Genomic DNA, 27,171 nt, shown 5'->3' on the forward strand with positions numbered 1-27,171 from the left:
TTCCTGCCAGCTGTGACTAGTTGGCAGACAGAGAACGGCCCGATGCCTACATAGCTAGGATTTACATAAAACACAGGACATTTACAAAGTATGTTTTTGGGCCATATAAGTAACACTGATAGCTGAAACAATGCTGAACAGAGCCAGAGGCCCCATATTGCACCGTGTTTTTAACTGGAGACAGGTTTTTCTACTGTTTGGTTCCCTTTCACCATTTTTCATATGCTATTGGAGGACACCACACACAAGAGATCCTTAAAACACTAAAACATTGCAGGATGATGTAGTTGGGGGTCAATGGATTAAACAGAGCGCACCCCCCCCCCCCCCCAAATCATGTATGGACTTGTTATAGAAAACTTCATTTGTTTCCATGAAGCCCATCATCAGCCTATAAACAGTTGCTTAAAAGAGAAGTCCGGCGAAAACTTTTATTAAAGTATTTTATTGCCCCCCAAAAGTTATACAAATCCCCAATATACACTTATTACGGGAAATGCTTATAAAATGCTTTTTTCCCACTTACTACTGCATCAAGGCTTCACTTCCTGGATAACATGGTGATGTCACTTCCTGGATAACATGGTGATGTCACTTCCTGGATAACATGGTGATGTCACTACCTGGATAACATGGTGATGTCACTACCTGGATAACATGGTGAAGTCACTTCCTGGATAACATGGTGAAGTCACTTCCTTGATAACATGGTGATGTCACTTCCTGGATAACATGGTGATGTCACTTCCTGGATAACATGGTGATGTCACTTCCTGGATAACATGGTAATGCCACTTTCTTGATAACATGGTGATGTCACTTCCTAAATAACATGGTGATGTCACGACTCTTAGAGCTATGCGGGCTGTGGCTGCTGGAGAGGGATGCTCAGTGTCCATCCAGTGCCCTGTGTCCCTCAGTGACCCCCTGCCATCATCCTCTCCAGCAGCCACAGCCTGCACAGCTCTGGGAGTCATGACATCACCATGTTATCCAGGAAGTGACATCACCATGTTATATCCAGGAAGTGACATCACCATGTTATCCAGGAAGTGACATCACCATGTTATCCAGGAAGTGACATCACCATGTTATCCAGGAAGTGAAGCCTTGATGCAGTAGTAAGTGCAGGAGAAAAAAGCACTTTATATTCCCGTAATAAGTGTATATTGGTGATTTGTATAACTTTTGGGGGGCAATTTTCACCTGATTTCTCCTTTAAAATAAAAACATATTGGCCGACAGAACACAGAAATAATAACGAGATAATGTTGCAAATCACTTACAGTGTGAAGGAGCTAATACACCTTATACTCAAGTCACCACCACTGCCGATGGGTTTTGCGGACTCTCTAAGGTGTATGACAGGCCGAATATTTATGTGCATAGAGAGGTTGGACGAGATAATTGTTGGTTGATAGTAATTAGAAGTGTCTTTGCTAGTGATTGGTTTTACTTACAATATAGTTTTGTAGCAGCAGTTCCACCGATTCTCTTCTACCGTATTTTATAATCCAGGACTTGAGCTTAGATTCCGCCAGCACTAAAAGTGCTAATAGACGATACTTCAATTCCATGAACTCTAACTTCATCATATGGAGCTGGGAGGAGGAGGCCACAAAACTAAATCTGCAGGAAGACAAGCGCTTGTGTTACATCAGACAATGCAGAGTGTTGTACAATGTTGTTTCTAGTAATGGCGCAAATGTATCATAGTAAATCAATTCTTTACAAATAGTTACTAGGATTATACATCATTTAAGGGATCTTACATTTATTTTAAGGGATCTGCTTATGCCATGTATACACAGACCACAGAGCTGAATGGAGCATTAGTACGTGTCTGACAACCACTATATTCAACCAGGGCGAGTCACATCCCAATGGAGAGTCACACCCCACTTTTAGATGGGCACCTCACATTTCAAAAACTGTTCTTCAGTGCGACATACTATATCTTTTATACAGGTGTCTCAGTCTGCTATACGTCAGCCGGACAGTTCAGACACTGAATAAACGTTGTGTTAATATTAAATACGCAGCAAAGACCATTGTTTAACTAAACCATACAGTGTGTGAATGAGGCCTAAGGCATTGTTCACACATGGCAATTATTCTCTGTTAATGATGCGGTTTTGTTTAAAATTGTGCAATTTTCCATAAAATTGTGGCAAAAATGCATCATCAATGCTAAAGTTCTAATACCACAAATAACTTCAGGGCAAGGGTGGTGCTGTTTAGGGAAAAATGCAGAATTTTCTTTTAATCCTGGCCAACCCCTTTAAAGGGAATCAGTAAGGACATTTTGTCCAAATGAGCTGGAGACCCCCTATACATAGAGAATATTACAGATATAACATATAACAAAGTGTCAGAGCAGCTCTGCCGTCCTGGACACACCTCCCCTCCTTCCATGTATGACCGACATGCCGGGCTCGACTTTGTGTGTCAATCAAACAGAGAAAAGAGGAGAGATGGGTCCAGGAGTAGACCGGCACTGCCTCACTTAAGTGGGAATGGTTTAAAATGATTAATAATTTTTATGTATCTATGGACATTTCAAACGCTTCGTCTGTGAAAATTACAGATCAATAAAACTTCTGGATACTGCCGCAGACTTCTATGGGACAATCTGTGCTGCAATTATGGTCCCTATAAGAACTTGTCAGTCATTTTTGCAGATGCAAATTTTGCGGACTGCAGATCCTGAGATTGTGAATGGCCCAATAGAAAACTATAAGCCCTAAACTTGCGGATCCACAAGTATGGACACAACTATGGAACATGTGAGTGTAGCCTTAAGGTTTCCTACATTCCTTGAAACACGGAAATTACGGATGGAGAAGCCCTGTATTGGACTCCTTCCCTACCTGGCATTATGTATCATTACAATGCTGGGAGCAGGGAAAGTGTTTGAACCTTTGCGGCAATATAATGTTGCCTTATTACAGTGCCACAAAGATATAAACACTTTCCCCGCTTCAGGCATTATAATGATACATAGGAAAGAGTCCACTACAGGGCTTCTCCATCTGTAGGTTCAGTGTTTTATAGAACATGGGAATAAGCTCTAGGTCAGGGCTATCATCCAACTCACATGTGCGGTTTATTCCCATAACTTAGTATTGGGAACATCTCAAACTGCAAAATTCCAGACTACAGTAGTGAATGGGTGTAGAAAGTTGCTCTTAGCTCCAGGTTTTCTGTGACATTTCTGGCAAATAAAAAACAAAGCGGAGAGTTGTGTCTGCCTCCTAATATGTATGATAATACTAATAAGCAGAAGAACCCCGTGCTCATCATTATCCTCATTATCACTCACTCCCCCCTATAATTAAAAAAATATAGATTCGTTTACTGATCATCTCTTACTTACTTTCCATAATCTAGAATTGTATAGCAGAGGCTCTGTCACTAATGTCTAGTATCTACATTACATTGATAATAGATTCTACACGGATCAGATTATATAATAAAACAGCGTTCACATAACACCATATGTTCTGTCGTTCTGATTTCCAACAAACTTGAAATTCAGTATACAGCACCTCTTCTGTAACTAAAACAATATAACTTATCATTTCTATCTAAAATACATAGCCAACTGTAAGATTTTAAAACTTTTAAAAAATTTTGAGGGAAATCCACCTAAGCTTGCTGTACACTAAGGGGGACGTTTACTACTGAATGTAATACATGGGATTATTCTTCAGCGTATGCACCGAACAGGACTAATTCTTTTCTTTTCTTAAATTTGTGAATAGAATATTCGAAAAAAAATTGTGCAAATAAATTCCCCTGGTACCGACCAGACGTGGGTATTCACCACTTTGTGCGACTTTTTTTAAAAAAAGTTGCAAATGATAAATTGGGTCCAAATCTTTGAGTAAATATTATAAACATGCAGATAAAAAAGAAAGTTGCATCAAAAAATATTCACCTGTCGGATACTGGTTCATAACTAGAACTTAGACCAAAAATGGATGAAAAATCCAATTATTCACCTAAAAATAGGCGCAACGCCCTTGATAAATTTCCCGCTCAGTGCTCAGGTACCAGACTGACAATTAGTTGCTGATCTCCTTGGTAACTAACCTTTAATGTAGATCCATTTCTATGCTCCAGATCTCTGTCATTTCTAAACTATAGAAATTCAATCTTTCCTTATTCTGCCCCTTTGATGCTCTAGAATGTGTAGCCGTGCCATCTAATATCGTAATAGCGTCTAATCAATGGTTACCCCCCCCCTCTCCCGTCCAAATGTGAACAATCGATGCTAATGGAGGGGGCAGAGGTAATGCCCGGAATTCTCTTTTACCTTTCTGCCATGTCTTCCAGCTGCTCGGCAGGGACCGGGACTCCGTTGACAGATCGTGAGCGGTGGATCTCTTGAAAAGCCTTTTTATAACCATCCAGATTCTTGAGGACGTCCTGTTTGTAAAATGAGAGAAATACATGTAATGAGAACACAGAAAAAAAGATTTGGCTGTGTAACCAGAAGAAAAAAAATAACTAAAGCACCAGGCTGCAGAGATGAGTCACTGTTCAGGATTTGTGTGCTCGGAAATTTTATCTGTCACAGCGGCGTGCAATTTTATCCCGTCATGAAAGCTGGGTCTTAATAAACGCATTGTACAGATCAGTGGAACGCCTCACAGTGAAAGCGCTCAAAGACTCAACCTGAAGAGGAAATTTGGCATCTGAAGAGACGCAGGACTGGCGCTGCCTCTCACTTCCAGGGGTTTCCCTGAATATAGAGCTGATGTCTATTGATTGCAGATAGACCGCCAGTGGAATTCAGGATAAAAGAAAGAAGAAAAGGGCAGCCGCTTGACTAGGCTTCATTATAGATTGCAGTCCTAGGATCAGAGACACTTCATTACATGGGCAGGTTTATGACTAACAGCTCAGCAATTTCTATATCATCAAGAATGGACAATGTATTAGTAGCATAGAAGACGATGGAAAAATATGTTTTGATATTATGCAGGGATAGTAGCATCGATGAGGCTACAGGATTAGTCTAAAATAGTGTGCACTAGTGTAAAAGTCTAGAAGCCCCTCTGGGTCAGTGATACTATACAGTGAATAGAAGAATTTCAGACAGCACTTTGGAAAAGGTGGTGGTGCTCATAGATGGAGCGAGCCCCAATAGCACAACCCAAAGTAAATCCCGGCACTCACCAAACTTCTGAACATCTGTTGGTGATTTACTACAGGATAGTGATACTGTACAATGCCACTGTAAAGTAGTAACTCTGACGTGAAGCCCAACGAGGGGCAATGGGCGATGGAAGGGACATAGCCAGTTCATGACTACATTGTGTCCATTTCCACATTCTTCCACCCTGCACAAAAGAAGTATACATCCAAGAAATGGATGGAACGTAGTGACAAAATGGTTATGGCCATATCAGTCAACATGTTGTCAGCATCACGCCTGGCTGTATGCCGGGTTTAATTCATCCTTTCTTAATGGGGCCAATAAAGAGATGTAAACCTAGTGTAATAAGCTCCGACACAGATTATGTCTATCTCTATATAAAATTGTAGGTGCACACTTTTTACCCATCGAATGCAATAAAGAAAGGTAACCTACTGCAAAAATAGAATTCATTATTCATTGCATATCTTTGTAACATAGTCGGCTAAAAAACAACAGTGTCCAAGATTCCAATAAATCATAACACATTGTTTAAATAATTCTATGCATAAGAAAACAAGGAATAAGATAAGTAATAAAAAAAAATACAGCAGTAAAAACGCAAGGACTGGAAAATATGAAAACATGAACATATTACTCGTCAAGTGTAGATCAAAAGTAATTATTTGATCATCAAGCAGCAAAACCACAGGTAATGGCCGACTGTATCCCCATGGTATTGTCAGTTGGTTATCTAAGCTTAAAAAAACATGGCCACTTTCTCCAAGAAACAACGCCTCTCCTGTCCTCTGTTTGGCTGCAGGTTTTTCAGCTTAATTTTACTGAAGGAAAAGGAGCTGAATTGCAATACCACATATAACCAGAGGACAGGGGTGGCGATGTTACTGCTTCCAACTTTGTGGTAATAGCTTGGGTTCAGCTCTTTTCTGTTTCAGCCTGACTGTGTCCCAGTGCACAAAGCAAGGTCCATAAAAGCATGGTTTGTTTGGTGTGGAAGATTGGCCCAACAGACCCCTGACCTCAACTCCGAAAACTTCTAGGATGAACTAGAATCATGACTGTGAGACAGCCCTCCTAACCAATACCACTGTCTGACCTTACAAATGCTCATCTGGATAAATGAGTGACAAAAAAAACTTGTAGAGGAGGGCAACCGTGACCGCTGCTGAAACATGCAGATTTTTGGCCTAACCAAGGACTCGTACAGAGTGTGATGTCACTAAATCTCCCGGGAAGTTTGAATTGGACTATAGGCATAGTTCATTGGGCAACAGTGCCGCCCGCCAGGGCACCTCCAGCATGGCGAATACAAGGAGCATTCAAGTGTACCTATAAAAAGTACCTTTGTGGGCCTGATTCCAGTGCTATATGGGCCAGCCCATCATCACAGTGCAGTCGGTGCTGTGACGAAGATATGGGCTAGCCTGTAGGTGACTAGGAAAGAAAAACTGCCTAGTTAAAGGGCGTTTGCATACGACACTGGAAAACAATAAAAGTAGAATTTTATCTAATAGCTGGACTAGTCAAAGGGAGAAAAAATATTTAGAGAGCGGATGGAGGATTATTAGCTGGGATTTACAGCTTTTATAAGCAAAAACATGGTGATTTGTTCCCTTTAAATGATAGCTTCCCTCTCATGTCAGCAGCAAGGGTTCAGTGTTTAGTAGATAAGCGAAGTGCTGCTTCACTATTGCACTTTAAAAAATGTTTTTAATCAATAAATGTTGAATCTGAGTGGTTCAGCCTTTTCTTTTGTTGGCAGCATATCTAGTAGCTAGAACCCCATTCTCTGGCCACTGTGCCCTTGTTACCAATATTTCTACAGTGTTCTAATGTAAGCCCCCCTTAGGGGATCTTTGATTACTATAAAATTGGTATATAGTCACTTTTACATAGTGTGAACCTAGTCTTAGGGTGGTGAGGTTTAATCATATTAATCTTTGACCTATTACTATGCATTTTACTTCCTGGTCTTAGGCCTCATTCACACGTTAGGTGATATTTTAAGCACTGTGATTTAAATCCACTAGCTAGCTCCATAATCCATAAAAAAAAACATCGGTTAAAATCATATATTACTATTTATAATAATGTTAACATCACATGGATGACGTCATGGCTGCCACGTGATGGAAGACATTGTCCACAGTATATAAATGTGTATCTACTATTATGAATACAACAGAGCTGTCACTCTGACATTATGTTACCATACAGATAATCTTATCCCTTTACAGTAGCAGTAAAGTGACAACACTTTTCCCTGGTAATCTAAGCATCAAAAAAAATAAAAAAAAATAGAGTTTAAAAATATACCTCTATGTGTCAGAAGACTTAAAGGGAATCTGTCACTAGGTCTATAGTGCCTTAAGGGCAGTATAAACTAGTGACAGAAATGCTGAACAGATTATTCTGTGCAGCCGTTCTCCTAATATGCAGGAGAATAGGATTCTTGCCACACCCCTTCCCCCCGCCCTCCAGCTGCTGATTGACAGATGACTGCCTATACACAGCATGGATAAATAACTGCCAATCATCAGCTGTGGGCGGGGTTTTCTGCTTCTCACGAATATCCAGGACTACTGAGCTCATGCACATAATAAAGAGGATTACTTATTGACCATGTTATTCAAGAGGATATCTCTGGATCAGCTGCACAGAGCAATGTAAGTGATATATCATTCTGTTCAGCTTCTCTGTCACCCTTAGATAGGACAGTATAAACCTGCTGACAGTCTCTGTAACCTAGGAGTTTTAGTATGTTTTATTACCTTGTGTTGTTCTAGTTTTCTGTGTATCAGATTTGCTGTTTCTTCATGAGATTGCTGCAGAATAATATCTTCCCTGAGAGCAATCTCGGCTCGGTACAACCAGGAGCCAATGGTCCCTAATGGAGCTGGCAGAGATTTGTCAAGCTGAACGTGCCAATCAAAAATCTAGGAATAAAACCATATTTTCTATTATTTTACTTACATGGGCTCAATGTCATACTGATCTTTTCATCATAAGGCAATGAAATGGATGAGAACAAACAATATAGAGAGCGTCAATGGCATGAAAACATATCCAAATGAACAGAGACAATATTTAAAAAATAAAATAAAAATTTAATTACTAACATACCCTTGCTGTGACCTTGTCCCAGGCTTGCTTCACCATCGTCTGATCTAGTGATAGTTTACCATCTTTGCCCAGTGGCTGAATGGCACTTTCAATCTGTTTTCTTTTCATTTCATATTGTACTCTATACTGTTTGTATGACTGCAAAGTGAAACAAATCGAGGTGGAATAATTAAAATACATACATAGAGGTGTGATCATTAAAAAAGATTCTGATAGGAGAACACTATATCCAAAAATAAAATAATATATATACTTACCTGCCTGCTGCTGCCTCCGCCTCTGGCAATGGAGAATAGAAGGGCTAAAGGCACGCCTAAATATGAACTTCTGACACTTGTCCTCTACGTGTGAATAAGTAACAATCCTGGACCAGCCCTGATCCAGCTTTGTCACTCACATCACCTATGCTATGCAGCAAAACAGACCATAAAAAACAGCACATCTATATTCTAGTAAGCATAAAGATATCCCCATAATGAAGTAGTGTAGTACAACAGGATAGAGAAGCAGGGCTGCTGTCAGAGGTCTTTGTGGTCACATGACGGCAATGGGGAAGAAGGGGGGGGTGTTCAGTATGGACCAATCAGGAGGTGAGAATCACAGAGCTGTGCAGGAGGACAGTGATGAAAACTAGCTAAGTGTGAGTGCAGGCACATTATACCAGCAGTGTGTATAGCTGAGTGTTAGTGCAGGCACATTATACCAGCAGTGTGTATAGCTGAGTGTTAGTGTAGGCACACTATAGCAGGAAAGGAGAGGATGGGAAAAACAAGGGATGACAGAGACTGCAGGTAGCATGAAGGGATAAGCAGGTGTGGGCACATATATGCAGCACTCTGCCCAGGGAGAGAGGGGTTACAGCTATGGAGAGATTACCTCCACGGTCCTGTCCCCTGATGTAAGCCCCAGCCTGAAGTGGATCTGCTATGATTTGGAAGGTGAGGGAGACTTCCTGGGTCAGAGTACAGTGCTGTAGACCAGACAAAGCAGACATTGCCCCTCCCCCACTCCCCCTCCCACCCAGTACAGGGAGCTCTTACACCAAAGCAATGCTCTTAAACCAAGTCAATATTTTGAAAACGGTGAGCTCTTGAACCAAAACGGTTTCAATCTAAGTAACTATTAAACCAAGATACCACTGTATATATGCACACACACATAATATATATATATATACACACACACACACACACACAGTAGTACCTTGGTTTAAGAGTAACTTGGATTAAGAGCGTTTTGAAAGAAGAGCTCACAGTTTTTCAAAATTCTCTCCATAGCTGTAACCCCTCTCTCCCCGGACAGAGTGCTGCTATACCTGCTATACTGTGCCCACATCTGTCCTGCTCATTCCTTCATACTCCCTGCAGTCTCTGTGAGTGCTTGTGTTTCCCATCCTCTCCATTCCTGCTATAATGTGCCTGAACTTACACTCAGTTATACACACTGCTGCTATAATGTGCCTGGACTCACACTCAGCTATACACACTGCTGCTATAATGTGCTAGCAGACCTCTGACAGCAGCCCTGCTTCTCTAGTCTAGGCTGTTGTACTACACTACAAACTGCTGCAGTGTTATCAGGGTTATACAGTTACTATACATTATATACCACATGCTGATTGCTATACTGTACAGTAGCTTATATATCACATATCCAGCTGCTGTGTTATCAGGGTTATACAGTTATTATACATTATATACCACATGCTGATTGCTATACTGTACAGTAACATATATCACATATCCAGCTGCTGTTATCAGGGTTATACAGTTACTATACATTATACACCACATGCTGCTATACTGTACAGTAGCTTATATATCACATATCCAGCTGCTGTGTTATCAGGGTTATGCAGTTACTATACATTATATACCACATGCTGATTGCTATACTGTACAGTAACTTATATATCACATATCCAGCTGCTCCTGTGTTATCAGGGTTATACAGTTACTATACATGATATACCACATGCTGATTGCTATACTGTACAGTAACTTATATATATCACATAGCCAGCTGCTGCTGTGTTATCAGGGTTATACAGTTACTATACATTATACACCACATGCTGATTGCTATACTGTACAGTAACTTATATATCACATATCCAGCTGTTTCTCATCGTTTTGTTTCATCTGTTCTACAGGTTATTTAGAATAAAAAAAATAATTGGGGGGCTGTGAGCACTGACTGGCTGATGAGGAGCAAGGGGAGCCAGGACCATAACACACAGCCTCGGCGCCGAGCAGGTAATCTATGCTCCGGGCCGGGGCTGCGGATGGCCAGCGGCGGGGGGAGGTTAAAGGGGTCAGGTCCCATGCAGGCAGCGGATCCGCTGCGTGTATGAGACCCATTCACCTTCACACTACAGGATCTACAGCGAATTTCGCTGCAAACTTGCAGCGGGTAACGTACGTGTAAAGCTATCCTTAGAAAGTTATATGGATTTGTAATGTACTTCTATTTAAAACGTCTTCCAGTACTTATCAGCTGCTGTATGTCCTACAGGAAGTGGTGTATTCTCTCCAGTCTGACACAGTGCTCTCTGCTGCCACCTCTGTCCATGTCAGGAACTGTAAAGGCAGCAGCAAATCCCCATAGAAAACCTCTCCTGCTCTTGACAGTTCCTGACATGGACAGAGGTGGCAGCAGAGAGCACTGTGTCATACTGGAGAGAATACACCACTTCCTGCAGGACATACAGCAGCTGGTAAATGCTGGAAGACTGGAGATTTTTTTTAACAGAAATAAATTACAAATCTTTGTTGCCTTGAAAGAAAAAGATTTTGGCAGGAGTTTCCCTTCCCTACTAATAGAAAGAAATATGAACATAGTGTAGAGGGCATCTCATAGTGTCATCTGGTACCCTTATTACACCAATGGTTCTATGTCCTATTCACATACCTGGTATCTGTCTTGTAAACTGCTTTCTACTGTTTGTGCCCGGGTAATGTCCCTTTCAAATTGTTCAATCCAAACTTTCAAGTCCCGAAGAGCCAGTCTGTCTTCTCTCTACAAAAGAGTTATAGTGTGTAAATGGTGCACAAACACTGCATAAAGCAGGACAATACAGCAGGATAACAATTGTAGACCATACTATACACAGGGAAAGTATACAGGAAGCACAATGAAAACTTAAAGGGCCCAATTTAAATCAATGGAATTTTTTTAGAATGTGTGACAGAGAAGACCCAGAGAAGCTGTTGCAGCATTCCACAGTGTATTCATGTGAAAACACATTTGAAGATTTTATTTCGGATCTAATGCTACAGGTTTTATGCTCTGTCCAAAGGCTTAAAGGAGAATAAAGTGACTTGTTTAAAGAGGCTGCAAGGGTACGGTGAGATGTCAAACATTAGTATAATTTACCCGGAAAACCATTTTCAGATCGCATTGGGTATCAAGAACTCCATTGTGACTTTGAACCCAAGTGATTACCAGGCCGACCATCAAGTCTAGCTTTTGGCAGAAGTCAGGCTTCATTATTAGTCCAGAACTTCATTATTAGTATCAGGACTGAGACACAGAGCAAACTTAACCTTTGACATGTCTGAATGAAAACAGTGTGCCGAAGATCAGAAAGGACACACCAGACAACTCTGTGTTCAAGCTGAAAAGCTTCTTTTTAATTGAGTGGTAAGCATATTATAAGCAAAGATAAGGAAAAAGAAACAACTACAAAAAACACGCCTTCTTCTATCAGCAGTTACACGGACTGTGTCTTAGAAACCGATCTTCTTGGCTATATGCCCAGACTTAGGGTCCCATTACACGGAGCGATTTTTAACGATTAGCGACTAACGATAAACGATCGCAAATTAGATTGTTTTTCGTTAACCCGAAATCGTCCACCATATTACACAGGACGATAATCGTTAGTTACGATCGTTACTATGATCCTTATTGCGATCGTTACAATGATCGTTTATTCCTTCTGATCCCAGCAAAACAATGGACAATGTGCAATTACACTGAACGATTAGTGACCAAATGCGGAACTTGAGCGAACGAACGTGGAATTACAGCGAACGATTAACGATCTAAATCAACGACCAACGACACACAAACGATTTTTCAATCGTTGCCTGCAATTACACAGAACGATTATCGTTTACATTCGAACGATTTAACGATTTTTCACACGATAATTGTCCCGTGTAATAAGGCCCTTAGCTGCTACTTTCTCAAGGCTAATAAGGAGACTGAGGGGGCTCCCTCTATGCAGCTCCTGCTGCAGACTATCATCCCTACAGAGCATTGCTTCTACTTGCTGAATATATGTTTTTCCTTTAAAAGAACTGCCATTAATCTCACAACACTGAGCAAAAGAGGTGGAAAATACGAGCAGAGTCTGTGCTGCGGATTCCGCTTGAAATTCTGCCTGTCCCATTGCTTCAATGGGATTTGTTGTGCGCCTTCGCTCTCCGCTCCGCTGTTGCGGCATGGACTCCGCTCGGAATATCCGCCTCTTTTGCTCTGTGTGCACAGGCCCTAAGTGTGGGGATTCTGTCATTACTGCATCTGGTTGAACATCTCATGTTTTTTTGGATCCACTTTTGTGTTCAGTTAAAAAGGCCAAATTCCCTTCATTAACTTTTTTTTAAGTAAATAGTTTGGAAAATCTGAGAAATGTATGGATTTCTGTTGAAAAAGAAAAAAAGTAGGAACGCGAGACAAATGGTCGAGGCGCGTTCTCCTCTCAGATGGTGGCCAAAGTTGCCTAGCAACATATTCTGCTAATAAAAGGGAAAGACAGAATCGTCTCAGAACACCCACAGACTAATTAAAAATACTAATGTAGCACATAGGTTCTACCCTGCTTATAAAATGAAGATCGGCCCGTGCCAATAGGGTCTGTAACAAAAAAGTTCCTGCCGGTCCATCTTCCCACATTACATGGCATAACTGAAAGTATCACCAATTAGTTTTTATTAACTGTATTCACTGAATAGATATAAAGTAGGATGTACTCTGTATTTACACAATGCTAAACCCATCACTGCCATCTGTTACAGATACTGCCTGCCAAGCAGGCTTCCTGCTCTATCACCAGGTGACCATATGGTTACATAGTCAACAGAATCCGCCTCATAGGAGGAATGTAAGTGCTATAGATTTAGTTCATGTTGAACAATGTTTATACTTCTATATGGAATAACATACAGTATAAATATATTTAGACCTTGATCAGGATTGCTCACTAGAGACATTAAAGGGGTACTCTGGCAAAAATCTTTTTCTTTCAAATCAAATGGTTTCAGAAAACTACATAGATTTGTAATTTACTTATATTTAAAAATCTCCAGTCTTCCAGTACTCATCATCTGCTGTACGTCCTGCAGGAAGTGGTGTATTCTCTCCAGACTGACACAGTGCTCTCTGCTGCCACCTCTGTCCAGGTCAGGAAATGTCCAGAGCAGCAGCAAATTCCCATAGAAAACCTCTCCTACTGTCCAGACCAGAATGAATACACACCTTCCTGCAGGGCATAAAGCAGCTGATAAGTACTGGAAGTACTGGGTTTTTAAATAGAAGTAAATTACACATCACTGGCACTTTTTGATTTGAAATAAAAAAAAAATGTTGGTGAACTACCCCTTTAAGCTTTTATTGTGGACATTTCATATCTTACCATATAAAGGATTTCTTTGTGGTCTCTCCCCTCAAAAGTGTATGTCACTGCTGGTGAACAGTGTTGCAGGGGTGGAGCTTAATGGCATGTTACCGCCCCATATCTCTACCATAGCACGCACACACACACCCCCGCGGCTTCATTAGAGGTCTAGCAACCCCCCCCCCCAGCTTCATTACACGTTTAGGCCCCGCCCCCTTCTCAGCCATTAGACTGGGCCGATCTAGAGGTCTAAACCCAGTCCCCCTAATTCTCCAACACTTAAGATCTGCCCCTACGGCACTGTCCACCAACAACAACAATAGCATTTTTGAGGGGAGAGATCACAAAGAAATTCTATATACAGTAAGATATAAAATGTTCAGAATATAAGTTTAAGAATGGTCCTGAGAACTCCAAATAAAAGGGGGGGGGGGGGGGGAGTCACTATCGCTTTAAACCCTAAAGGACCTTATAAAGCTTTTATTTTTTGGTCTATGGGGCTGTGTGAGGTGTCATTTTTTTGCGCCATGATCTGTACTTTTTATCGTTACCTTGACTGCATATATGCAACTTTTTGACCACTTTTTATTACAATTTTTCAGGATTTGATGTGACTAAAAGTCAGCAATTTAGCGTTTTGGCTTTTTTTATTCTCTGACACAGTTTACCGTACTAAATCAGGAATGATAATTTAATAGATTGGGCGATTTCTCACATGGCGACACCAAAATATGTACTGCATTGATCTAAGAGATCAGTGCTCGACTACTAAGGGCTTCTGGAGCCCAAAGTAATGGAGCTCAAAGCCAGGATAAGCATCATGACCCCCAGTCCACCCAGAAGTATAGATTGCCCCTTCATGATCACATTGCATCGCACGTGGGGGGATCCATCCACTAGACCACCACAGATCGGGTTTAAATGCTGTTGTCAGTTCGGATAGCAGCATCTAAATGGTAATAGTGTCACTGTCGTTTCATTTTTTTTTTTACAGAAATCAATAGTACAGGCTATTTTAAGAAACTTTGTAATTGGATTTATTAGGCGACTATGCTATTATCTGCATTCAAAAAGACTTTCCCCAGGTCCACCCTCCCCCCCTCCTCTTGCTCATTCACTGCTCATTATCAGGAAATCTTGACTAGTTTACATCAGTCGAGCCCTGTGTAACCTATGGAGAGGGGAGGAGGGAGGAGGGAGATTAGTCGGCAGCAGAGAACAAAGGATTACACAGCGGGACATGTGTGAAAGCCGGTATTCAGAGGTCAGAGGGGTCAATTCTGACTTCAGAGGAGAGGAGATGTAGCTGTAAATTAACTCTTTGTTGTCCTGTTTTGGTGCCTCATCTCTCCCCTCTCCATAGAGAACAATGAAGACAGGGGGAGGAGAGCTTCAAACTGCCTGTACTATTGATTTCTGCAAAAAACATTTAAATGACAGTGACACTTTAGGTTATGTTTGAGCGGAATACCCCTTTTAAGCTCTGAAGGGAACCACTGACTTACAAGATAAATGGTGATTTAGAGGCAGCTTTCCATTAGAGATACATTAAGCTACTGGAGATATAAAAAAAAAAAGCTTTGTGTATTAGTTTCCAAAATAAACATATTTTTCCTGACTGGTCTCAATACTTTTCCAGCTACTCAGTCTGACTCAATCTTGCTTGAGGCTTACATGTGGAGGAGTGGGTATTTAATGAATGAGGAAGTTACATTCACTTTCATCCACATGAAATACTGGCAGGCTTAGATTATGCAGTATTCACAGGAAGTAAAAGGCATTCATAGACAGGGATAGCAACTACAACAGTGACACCTGCAGGCCACAACCAGGCATCACATCCCCAAAAGCAAGAGAAAATCATACTAACAAATCCTTACAACATGTACAGGCCACTGTCTGGTGTCAAAGCCACAAGGGCAGAGATGCTGTCTGCAAATTCTACAAGCTACATGATTTTATTATAAAAAATTATGCGGCTTACTATTACACGGTGTGCTCCAATCTTTAGCTAAATATGATCAGGCTAGAAAAAAAAAAATAAAAAAAATAAAAAAAAACTTTTACTCACCTGCCCTGATTTCCCACAGCTGCCCTGCCAATGAAGCCTGGTCCTGCTGGCAGCACGTCCTGGTCTTAGTTTTGACACAAGCCAATGGCCGCTCAGCCAATTAGTGGTGACCAAGACAGGAAAAAGGCAGCACAGCGGGACTGGGCTTCATCAGAACGGTTACAGTGGGGGATAAGGGCAGATGAGTACAAAAATGTTTTTATTTTTATCTTTACATTTTTTAGCATTATATTTATCACCCTAGCCTGCCTCCCCACCAAAAAAAATAATGTTTATAATTGTGTAGATGTAGATGGTGATAATCTATGAGTGTTTGCTAAAATGGCTGTTACTTTATAAGTAAATAATTTGTGACCTAAACCTTCAAGTACTTATCAGCTGCTGTATGTCCTGCAGGAAGTGGTGTATTCTGTCCAGTATGACACAGTGCTCTCTGCTGCCACCTCTGTCCATGTCAGGAACTGTCCAGAGCAGCAGCAAATCCCCATAGAAAACCTCTCCTGCTCTGGACAGTTCCTGACATGGAAAGAGGTGGCAGCAGAGAGCAATGTGTCAGCCTTTAAAGAATACACCACTCCCTGCAGGACATACAGAGGCTGATAAGTACTGGAATACTGAAGATTTTTTAAATAGAAGTACACTACAAATTTATATAACTTTCTGGTACCAGTTGATTTACAAAAAAATATTTTTTACCAGAGTTACCCTTTAAAATGACAGAATTGCTTTAAAACCACAAAGTGCAGATGGCCTGTTGGTCTTACATATTAATGGGTATCCTGTAACATGACGACCTGTACATTTAAGTGCAATATAACTTTCTCAATAATCATACTAGAACAACTGATTTGCATCACCTTGCTGTACAGGTAAAGCACATGCATGCAATAAATAATACTGTCACGCGTAATGCCATCGCATGTGCTTACATACCTCTAATGTGTTTTCTATCTCCCTAGGGTCTAGCTGTAACTGGCAAGCATAGTAAAGCACAAGAGGGATGTAAACAGAATTACTGGTTAAGAGAATGAAATGACAATGAAAAGAAAGAATAGAGAATGGCAAAAACGTTAGAAAATACGGAGGAGGAAACATCAGAAATGACCGACATTACAATGCAAGCAAATACAGGTATGGCCAGGAGTTATGGATTACCTTCCAGGGCATTAGCATGTGTGACAATGAGCTGTATACACAGTGGATAAAGTGGTAAAAGAGGTGATGTGCTGTCAGATCATGCCATCTGTACTTGGACTCAGACTCTCTGTACAAGAATTTCCACCCAAGTAGTCTAATAGGCTGCTGTAACTTTCAAGAATGGTTCCCACTTCATACCAGAGTCATGGGTGGGGGTTGGTGGTCTACAGCAACATATTCCATCGGATGTCATAGTATAGAGATATTTTTACCTATTAGAACTGCTTCTTGGATGGTGTTGTAATGAAGTACAACACATCACCACAAGATGGAGTAGTGAGCCATAGTCACTTCATGTATATTGCTATTAGTGCTAGTAGAAAATAAGTTTTCCTGCACTCACCGCACTTGCAGATTCTGCAAATAATTTATTTACATATATACAAAGTCAACCCTGGCAGCTGCAGCACTAACCAGTGATTTTAGTAGGTTTATTTAAAGGGATAGGTCTTTATGACACTTACCTCATCTTCCTGGCCGTCTGTTGTGGTGTTCTGGGGATCAGGATAGAGTTTTAGGAACTGAGCTATGTAAGTCATGATGGACTTCTCATCAGGTTTGTCAACGTCAACATCTAAATACAAACAGTAAAGAAAAATAATCAAACAACTGGCCAACACAATGGTCGATGTGAGGCTAGGCTTACATGGTGTGTGTGTGTCCTGGTGAAAAGTATTGGGTTCTTTGTCGGGCAAATTTAAAGACACATTGGCTTTCTTTACTAACAATGCCTCAGTTATAAGCTGTAATGCTGTCGGTTGAGTCTGGGTTCACTAATGTGGCGCACGCCCTATGTAAATCTGGAAGGTTTTTAACAGGAAAAAAATAAAACCCGACCTCCAGCTACCACTGCAATCATTGGAAGCACAGAATAACATTGGAGGGGTGCAAATGGGCAACAAGGCAGACCCATCATCCTGTAAGTGCCATAGGGTTAAGTGTTTGTGTTTGACAGCAGTCTCCCACTACTGACCCCACCCAATCCTAAAGACGTACCAGTGCCCCCTGGAGCGGTAACTACACTCTTACCAGGATGTACTGGTACACACTGGAGCAGAAAGTGGCCTAGGCTTCTTTGTATGGCCTTTTTTGACGTTTTATCTCATTCCATTTACAATATCATTTACCCGGAAAGAAACATGGCTGACTAGCGATGTTGCCAGACAATATGGGGGTCTGTGTAAAATGATATAAAATCAAGTATAAATATAATTCTAGGTAAAAAAATATTACATGTAATGGCACATAAAATACCTTCAGGATCCAGCAGCCGTGGAATCCCCAGCTCAGTCTCTGCAACTGAAAAGGCCTCTTCTAGATTTTCCCGATTGGTCCTCCCCTTCAGCTTTTCCATGTCCACCAGTTCTGGCCTTATTGCATATATCATTGAGTGGAAGGCAATGCCGTTTCTCCAGCTTGGTCCAAAATCTTTTATTTCGATTCCAAGACGCCTTAAATATTTAAAAAAAAAAATCCAGGTTATTATTAGGACTGTAAAAAAAAAAAAAAAAACATAACTTATAAGATTTGGGAGGCTTTCTGCTTTGGACAGGAACTCAGCTGGAACATAATAAAAAAAAGCTCTACTTACCCACCCCCGTGCCCCCACAGCGCCATGTCAGAGGCTCACTGACCACCACTGGCCTCCTGCAGGTACTGTTCATGTAACGTCACAATCTGGCTGAGGAATACCTGCTCAGCCAGTCAGTGACTGAGGCGGGATCCCTCTGCAGTCACTGAATGGCTGAGCACACCCTTCCTACGGGGTCGTGACAACACCAGAGCCTAGGAGAAACTGGAGCCCAGCAGTGGTGAGTGAGCCAGCGACGCAGCAGTCAAAAGTTCAGTTTGTTTTGCAGGATCTGAGCAGACAGAAAATGATTGCCTGCAGTAATTTCTTGTCCGCTCAAATCCTGCAAAATAAATGGATAAAAGACAGAAAACTGACGGATCCCATTGAAGTCAATAGGATCTCCCAGATATCTGCCTGAATTGGTTAGTGCTCAAAGTCACCAAAGGGTGACGATACGTGTCAAGTCTTCCAGGGGGGCCAATGCCATGGTGCTATAAGGGACCAGAACGCATTCTTTCATATTCATACTTGCCATTGTCTTTTCTCCCTCTCAGTTGTGGTGAGGTACTGTATATATTTAGAGGTTACTGTTTTGCACTTTATACTGTTTGTTTTTTTCTTTCAGCTAAGGTGTGGTATATATTTATACAGCACTAGTGCACTTTATTGTTGTGTGAGAGAGACAGTACTTTTAGGATAACCGATCACCTATTTATATTATATATAAGACCTGTTAAAGGAGAATTCTGGGCAGGGACAATTTCTTTCAAAACTGCCGGGGAGGGGGTGGGTAAAAAATACAACATGCACTTACCTCCCCAGCTCCTGCACTACAATTCACTGTCCCCGGCCATATGTAGGTATGAGTGGGGACCTGGGAAGTGACGTGTCAGACCCACTCGGCCAGTCAGCGACAGAGATGGGTCCCCAGCTGAGCAGGCTTGAAAGGTAACATCCCAAGTCCACTCTCTAAACCAGAAACGCCCGAAGACCAAAGAGGAAGACAGTGGAAACCAGCGCCAAAGCTGGGGAGGTAAGTGCATGTTGTTTTTTCCACTCACCCCCTCCCCGGCAGTTTTGAAAAAAAATGGCCAAACTCTTGTATCCTGTCCATATTATTTGTATTATATGGTATGATTACACAGATTTGGTCATTTATTATATTATATTAAGGCCCTTTTACACAGAAAGATTATCTGACAGATTATCTGCCAAAGATTTGAAGCCAAAACCAGGAACAGACTATAAACAGAGATCAGGTTATACAGGAAAGCCTGAGATTTCTCCTCTTTTCAAATCCACTCCTGGCTTTGGCTTCAAATCTTTGGCAGATAATCTGTCAGATAATCTTTCTGTGTAAAAGGGCCCTTATATTATATTATATTAGTCTTTCCTTTGGCATATATGTACCCAGTGTGGTTTTTAAAAGTTTTTAATCATGTTGGTGTGTTGCTTCTTTCAATAAAGTATTTTTTGTACTGAATCTTGTGGGGTGCACTATTTACGTGTCCGCTTTTTGCATTTGTTACGTTAATATGGCGGGCTAGATTCATATCACATTTCACCCGTACATTGCTGGTATACACTGACATACCTTTTGGACAGGTTCCTGACATGCATCCTGATCGTACGGTGGAAATAGTATATATGAAACCAGCTTTAGGGTGCGTTTACAAAGACTGATTTATCTGACAGATTATTGAAGCCAAAGCCAGACTATAAACAGAGAACAGGTCATAAAGAAAAGACTGAGATTTCTCCTCTTTTCAAATCCATTCCTGGCTTTTGCTGTCAGATAAATCTGTCTGTGTAAACGCACATTACAGTCAACCGATTGGGAGTTTGGGAACTAAGGCCACCATTCAAAGACAATAGTATTATCCATTTCCCTCCCTATGACCTGTTCCCCCCCATGTCTGTGGCTCAGTACTCGGTAGCTAACACGGTGAAACTTTATCTTAATAACACAAAGACACAAGAAATCAATAGAGGCCTGCACTTACTTGGCGGCTGTGTACTGCACCCATCGCAGCAGGGCTTTTTTGGCACTTCCTTGAATTTTAGTAACCACTTTGCGTTTGGTTGGAGGGCTGGCAGTCTCTGAACCCACTACACTATCCACAGAAGACGTACTACTGGACAGTGAGTGCAGCTGGGGGAGATTGCTGGTTAGCTCTTCAATCTGTAAAAAAAAAAGAAGAATTATAAATGTCCCACCCGAGCTCTTCAATAAATGGTAGGCTTCTCCGCTGAGTCCGGTATCAGGCCTCACTGTCTGATTTCACTCGTAAGATCTATGGCGTTATCACTTGGCCTGCTGTACAGAATTCACTGCAGTATAGAGAAGTATAGTACTGACCCAACCAAACTATATGGCTCCATAATCAGATGCCGGCTTCTATAGTACATAATGTCATACTATGTTACTATACTGAGCACCAATGCTGTACACAAGGAGCGCCTACAGCTTCACAGTATGACGCCACAGGGACACTGTCTGCCTCCATAGTCGGCTCACATGCTCCTTACAGACTCTATAATAATTGGGCTTTTTGGTGCATTGGGGCAGGACTACTGATCCCAGTGCACTGATCCGCCACTCAGCCAACCAGTTCAGCTGTGGGTGGGCTGCCTGGGGCTGGACAATGCACTGATAGCAGTAGCCCCACCCCCAAACGCCTAATTAGCATAACAAACCTGATGAGAGTTTCCCTTTAAAGGGGTACCCCAGCAAAATGCTTTTCTTTCAATTTAACTGGTGTAAGAAAGTGTCAGAAATTTTTAGTTTATTTCTATTCAAAAATCTCCAGTCTTCCAGTACTTATCAGCTGCTGTATGTCCTGCAATAAGTGCTGTCTGGAAAGCAGGAACGGTTTTCTATGGAGATTTGCTCCTGCTCTGGAAAGTTCCTGACATGGCCAGAGGTGGCAGCAGAGAGCACTGTGTCAGACTGGAGAGAATACACCACTTCCTGCACGATATGCAGCAGCTGATAAGTACTGGTAGACTAGAGATTTTTAAATAGAAGTAAATTACAAATCTCTGGCACTTTCTCTCCTTTAAGGCCATGTGCACATAAAGCATTTGAGCCTCATTTTGGTCAGTATTTTGTAACAAAATTAAATACGAGTCCGAGACACAGCAACTAGTTATATTGTTTCCATTACAGTTTTTCTCTCTATCGGTTCCACTTCTGGTTTTCGTTAAAAAAATAAAAAATAAAAAAGGACCAAAACGTGGACCCAAAACTGTTTGAATACACCATATTACAGCTGGGTAGGTAAAGAGGAAGTCTTCTGATTCTCAGAGCTGTGACGCATACACGTAGGCCCATACAGTTTCAATTTACCTGAAAATATAAGATTATGGTCCAAATCAAACCGAGCACAATGGACGGTCTTCCATCAGCTATATCTGTGGAGTTTATGTTCACCAATTTAATCTGAAGGGGGAAAAAAAGGATTGTATCAGATTATGATATATTCTTCATATGGTTTCCGGTTATTTTACAAACTTTCCTCCATTCATTAATGTTCCCTAATGACCATTAATTTATACTGTACGGAGATATCACAAATATACAAATGTATAGGTGCTGCCTGTAGGTGGCGCTGTACACCACAGACTGCAAAACAAATACAGTTTTCTTCTCCTCTCCATCCCACACTAGTTTTGTTTGTAATTTGTTTATTCACAACTTACTTTCATATTTGTATTATGTTTTGCTTTGTATTTGCTATCAGTATGCAAAGCCCACTTCTGTCTAGCATGGCGTGTAGCCACGAAAGCCCTAAGAAGGTGCGCCTAAAAAATATAAGCACCTAAGATAAATTGACAAAAAGTAAATTAATGTCAATGATTCAATTCAAAAAAACAAAACTGACATATTGGGGTGAGTTCACACTGAGGAATTGGCGAGGAGAAGTTCTTGCGGATTCCGTTGCTCGCCCCAGCTAACAGCTGCACATATCTCTGCCCGTGATATAGACTTCATTCTATGGTCGGGCCAATTCCACCATATGTCCAAGGAGCAAACAGGTTCATTGTTTGGACGGACGGCGGAATCCACCCGACCACAGAATGGAGTCTACAGCATAAGCAGAGATGCGGGTGGCCATGAGCGAGGGTGAGCAGCAGAATCCGCAGCAGGTGATCTGCCCCGATTCCTCAGTGTGAACATACCCTCACATAGTCACTACACACAGAGTGATTTACATCAAGGGGTGCTCCACGAATCAAAATTTCTATCAAATCAACTGGTGTCAGAAAGTTATACAGATTTGTAATTTACATCTATTTAAAAATCTTAAAAACTTCCAATACTTATCAGCTGCTGTATGTCCTGCAGGAAGTGGTGTATTCTCTCCAGTCTGACACAGTGCTCTCTGCTGCCACCTCTGTCCGTGTCAGGAACTGTCCAGAGCAGGAGAGGTTTTCTATGGGGATTTGCTGCTGCTCTGGACAGTTCCTGACATGGACAGAGGTGGCAGCAGAGAGCACTGTGTCAGACTGGAGAGAATACACCACTTCCTGCAGGACATACAGCAGCTGGAAGACTGGAGATTTTGAAGTAAAAGCAAATTACAAATCTTTATAACTTTCTGACACCACCTGATTTGAAAGAAAAAAAAACAGAGCAGAGTACCACTTTAAGTGGATGATTATGGCTCATAGCTAATGAAAACGTAAAAAGTCAGTATTCAGAATATTCTGAAAGAATTGAATATTGTAAATTTATGGCGTCATGAACGCCACGGAAAAGATGCAAGGGTTTTCCCCAGCTTTAATGTTCCCACAGCTTGGTTCTGTAGGCTACACAATCATGGAGAAGACTGCTGACTTGACGGTTGTCCAGGGGTCATTACCACCCTCACAAGGAGGACAAGCCTTAAAGGGGTTATCCAGCGCTTCAAAAACATGGCCACTTTTCCCCCTCTCGTCTCCAGATTGGGTGGGGTTTCAAACTCTGTTCCGTTGAAGTAAATGGAGCTTAATTGCAAACCGCACCTGACCTGGAGACAAGAGAGGGGGAAAAGTGGCCATGTTTTTGTAGCGCTGGATAATCCCTTTAAAGTTGAGTGGAAGGAAAAAGTGTTGTGGAAAAAGTCCTTGCAGCCACGGTATCACTGTGCTTGAGTGGCGGAAGAGCATGCTCAAGGTTGTCCGAACCCGAGCGTGCAGCATTTGATCACCTGCGGCCAGGGCCGCCATCAGGGCAGTATTGGCGGTACAGTTGTCAGGGGCCCGGGCCCAGACTAGGATCAGAGGGGCCCGGCCGACCTGACAGCTGTGCAGCACACAGTCCCCTCCTGCCTGTCTCTGTGTCTACTATACACAGGCAGGACAGGAGGGTGTACACACAGACAGGGCCCCCTCCACGTTACCCCCGGGCCCCTCCCCCAACCCCTCACTATCTTCCCTGCTGTCTTCTCCTCTCCTCATGTCGGGACAGAGGAGGGGGAGGGCCCGGAGCTGCTGTGAGGAGAAGAGGACACTGTGAGGACTGCAGCACATGGAGCTTCTCTGCACACAGGTGTGTGTCTGTGTCCATGTAGTGTCTAGGTCTGTTTATTGTGTGTGTGTGTGTGTGTGTGTGTGTGTGTGTGTGTGTGTGTTAGCATGGAATGTGCATAAGTGTGTATATCTGTGTAAAGTGTGACTGTATATACTGTATACTGTATGTCTGTGTGTATGTTATATAGTATGGAAAGTACACATCTGTGTGTGTTAGTTTGGATGTAAGTAATGTGCATAAGTGTGTATATTTGTGTTAAGAGTCACAGTATGTAGTGTATACTGTATGTCTGTGTGTATGATATTTAGTATGGAAAGTGTGTGTGTGTTAGTATGGATTTAAGTCTGTAATGTGCATAAGTGTGTATATCTGTGTAAAGTGTGACTGTATATACTGTTTGTGTGTATGATAAATAGTATGGAAAGTGCATGTGTGTCTGTTAGTATGGATGTAAGTATGTAATGTGCATAAGTGTGTATATATATATGTGTAAAGTGTGACTGTATATACTGTATGTCTGTGTGTATGATCTATAGTATGGAAAATGCACGTGTGTGTGTGTGTCTGTGTGTTAGTAATTATGTAAGTCTGTAATGTGCATAGGTGTGTATACCTGTGTACAGTGTCACTGTATGTATTGTATACTGTATGTCTGTGTGTATATGATGTATGGTATGTAAGGTGTGTGTGTGTGGACACATATATATAACCTGTATGTAGGATTCTGTACATTAAACTCAGCAGGTTCGTCCAAATGTCTGATCTGTCAGTGTAGGCGCTTCGCTCCTCATTTCAGCGCTGTTCTTATATTTGTAGGAATGAGGAGCTGGGCGGCTACAGTGACAGATCAGCAGGGTCACACAATCAAAAAACACTAGCAGTTTTTGGAGTTAAAGTTTTTCTGTAATTTAAATACATTTTTGACATGTTAAACAAACATGTCAAGAATTAAGATCTGTCAGAGTTCTGAAACCCCTTGGCTTAGCTTAGGGCCCTATTAGGATATGTTCACACTGAGTAAATCAGGCAGAATTCTGCGGCGGAACTTTCCGCTACAGAATCCCACCTGCCTCAGTGTGCCATAGCCTGTCTATGGGAGAAAGCGCGCTCCTCCGTATGTCACCTCTCTGAGCGGAGAGCGGCAGCAGCGGAGGAGCGCACGTTCTCCTATAGACAGGCTATGGCACACTGAGGCAGGTGGGATTGAATTCCACCTGATTTACTCAGTGGGAACATACCCTTATGCTTGGTTTACACGGAATGATTATTGGGCGAATTTTCGCTATAACGATCGCATTGAGCGATAATCGTTCCGTGTAAACACAGCAAACGATCAAGCGACGAGCGAAAAATCGTTCATTTTGATCTTTCAACATGTTCTTAAATCATCGTTTTTCGTTCGCTATGTAAAAGATGGGCTTAAGCGATCTTAAAAACGATCGCAATAACGATTCTTCTTACGAATATTCTAACGATTTTTCTAACGATTTATTCGTCTAAATGCTGATCGTTATAACAGCCAAATCGTTGCTTCAAAATCGTTAAACGATCGATTGGGCGAATTATCGCTTCATGTAAACCCAGCATAAGGGTGCGTTTACACAGACAGATTTATCTGACAGATATTTGAAGCCAAAGCCGGGAACAGACTATAAACAGGGAACAGGTCATAAAGGAAAGACTGAGATTTCTCCTCCTTTCAAATTCATTCCTGGCTTTGGCTTCCAAAATCTGTCAGATAAATCTCTCTGTGTAAATGCACCATAACACTGATCAGGCTGATTTGGCAGATTATCACCAACGATCAGCTGATGAAACGATCATCGGCTGATAGTTTTTTATTATTTTACTCTAGGGCAAGGGCTGCTTAGACATCGCCAACGATTATATATATATATATATATATATATATATATATATATATATATATATATATATATATATATATATGTATTCTGCCGATATCGTCCGTTATGGCCAATAATCATCCTGTGTAATAGAAGGCAATGATCAGCAGACATGAACGATGTCGGCTGATCATTGCTGTTGTTTGTCTTTCAACATGTTGAAATAAAAATGACAATGATAGCAGCGATCTGCTGCTGTCGCTCTGTGAAATAGGAGCAGCGACAGTAGACCGCCACTATCCTCTATGGGCAGCCCGGACAATCTAGTGATCACCCGGGCAGCTCCTCGTGGCCTCCCCTGTGTAATAGCGGTTGCGAGCGGGAAAAGAGAAGCAAGCGAGCGCTGACAGTGCTCGTTTGCTTCTCACAGTCACCCTGTGTAATAGGGGCTTTACAGTGCAACTGATTATGGGAGACAGGCTCCATTATAGTCTATGGAGCTTATTTCCTGTGATCAGCTGGACTGTGCCCTGAGCCAGGGAGTGACCCATGCTACTGTGCCCTGAGCCTGGGAGTGACCCATGCTACTGTGCCCTGAGCCTGGGAGTGACCCATGCTACTGTGCCCTGAGCTGGGGAGTGACCCTACTACTGTGCACTGAGCTGGAGAGTGACCCATGCTACTGTGCACTGAGCTGGGGAGTGACACTACTACTGTGCACTGAGCTGGGGAGTGACCCTACTACTGTGCACTGAGCTGGGGAGTGACCCTACTACTGTGCCCTGAGCCTGGGAGTGACCCTACTACTGTGCCCTGAGCCTGGGAGTGACCCATGCTACTGTACCCTGAGCCTGGGAGTGACCCATGCTACTGTGCACTGAGCTGGGGAGTGACCCTACTACTGTGCCCTGAGCCTGGGAGTGACACTACTACTGTGCACTGAGCTGGGGAGTGACCCTACTACTGTGCACTGAGCTGGGGAGTGACACTACTACTGTGCACTGAGCTGGGGAGTGACCCTACTACTGTGCACTGAGCTGGGGAGTGACACTACTACTGTG

At 42.0% G+C, this 27,171-nt stretch overlaps 1 protein-coding gene across 1 annotated transcript in view; it reads right to left on the reverse strand.

Annotated features, from left to right (window-relative positions):
• SYNE1 (spectrin repeat containing nuclear envelope protein 1) overlaps positions 1 to 27,171 on the reverse strand; it is a 385,540-nt gene that overhangs the window by 196,941 nt on the left and 161,428 nt on the right. Inside the window, exons 7-15 of the mRNA XM_069955314.1 lie at positions 22,098 to 22,190; positions 20,752 to 20,930; positions 18,430 to 18,626; positions 17,640 to 17,749; positions 11,198 to 11,305; positions 8,288 to 8,425; positions 7,936 to 8,100; positions 4,319 to 4,431; positions 1,461 to 1,629 (exon numbers count right to left, since the gene is read on the reverse strand). Coding sequence (XP_069811415.1) covers positions 1,461 to 1,629; positions 4,319 to 4,431; positions 7,936 to 8,100; positions 8,288 to 8,425; positions 11,198 to 11,305; positions 17,640 to 17,749; positions 18,430 to 18,626; positions 20,752 to 20,930; positions 22,098 to 22,190 — 1,272 coding nt within the window. The remainder of the gene's footprint in view (positions 1 to 1,460; positions 1,630 to 4,318; positions 4,432 to 7,935; positions 8,101 to 8,287; positions 8,426 to 11,197; positions 11,306 to 17,639; positions 17,750 to 18,429; positions 18,627 to 20,751; positions 20,931 to 22,097; positions 22,191 to 27,171) is intronic.

This window comes from Dendropsophus ebraccatus, chromosome 15, assembly GCF_027789765.1.
Source record: "Dendropsophus ebraccatus isolate aDenEbr1 chromosome 15, aDenEbr1.pat, whole genome shotgun sequence".
Taxonomy (NCBI): Eukaryota; Metazoa; Chordata; class Amphibia; order Anura; family Hylidae; genus Dendropsophus; species Dendropsophus ebraccatus.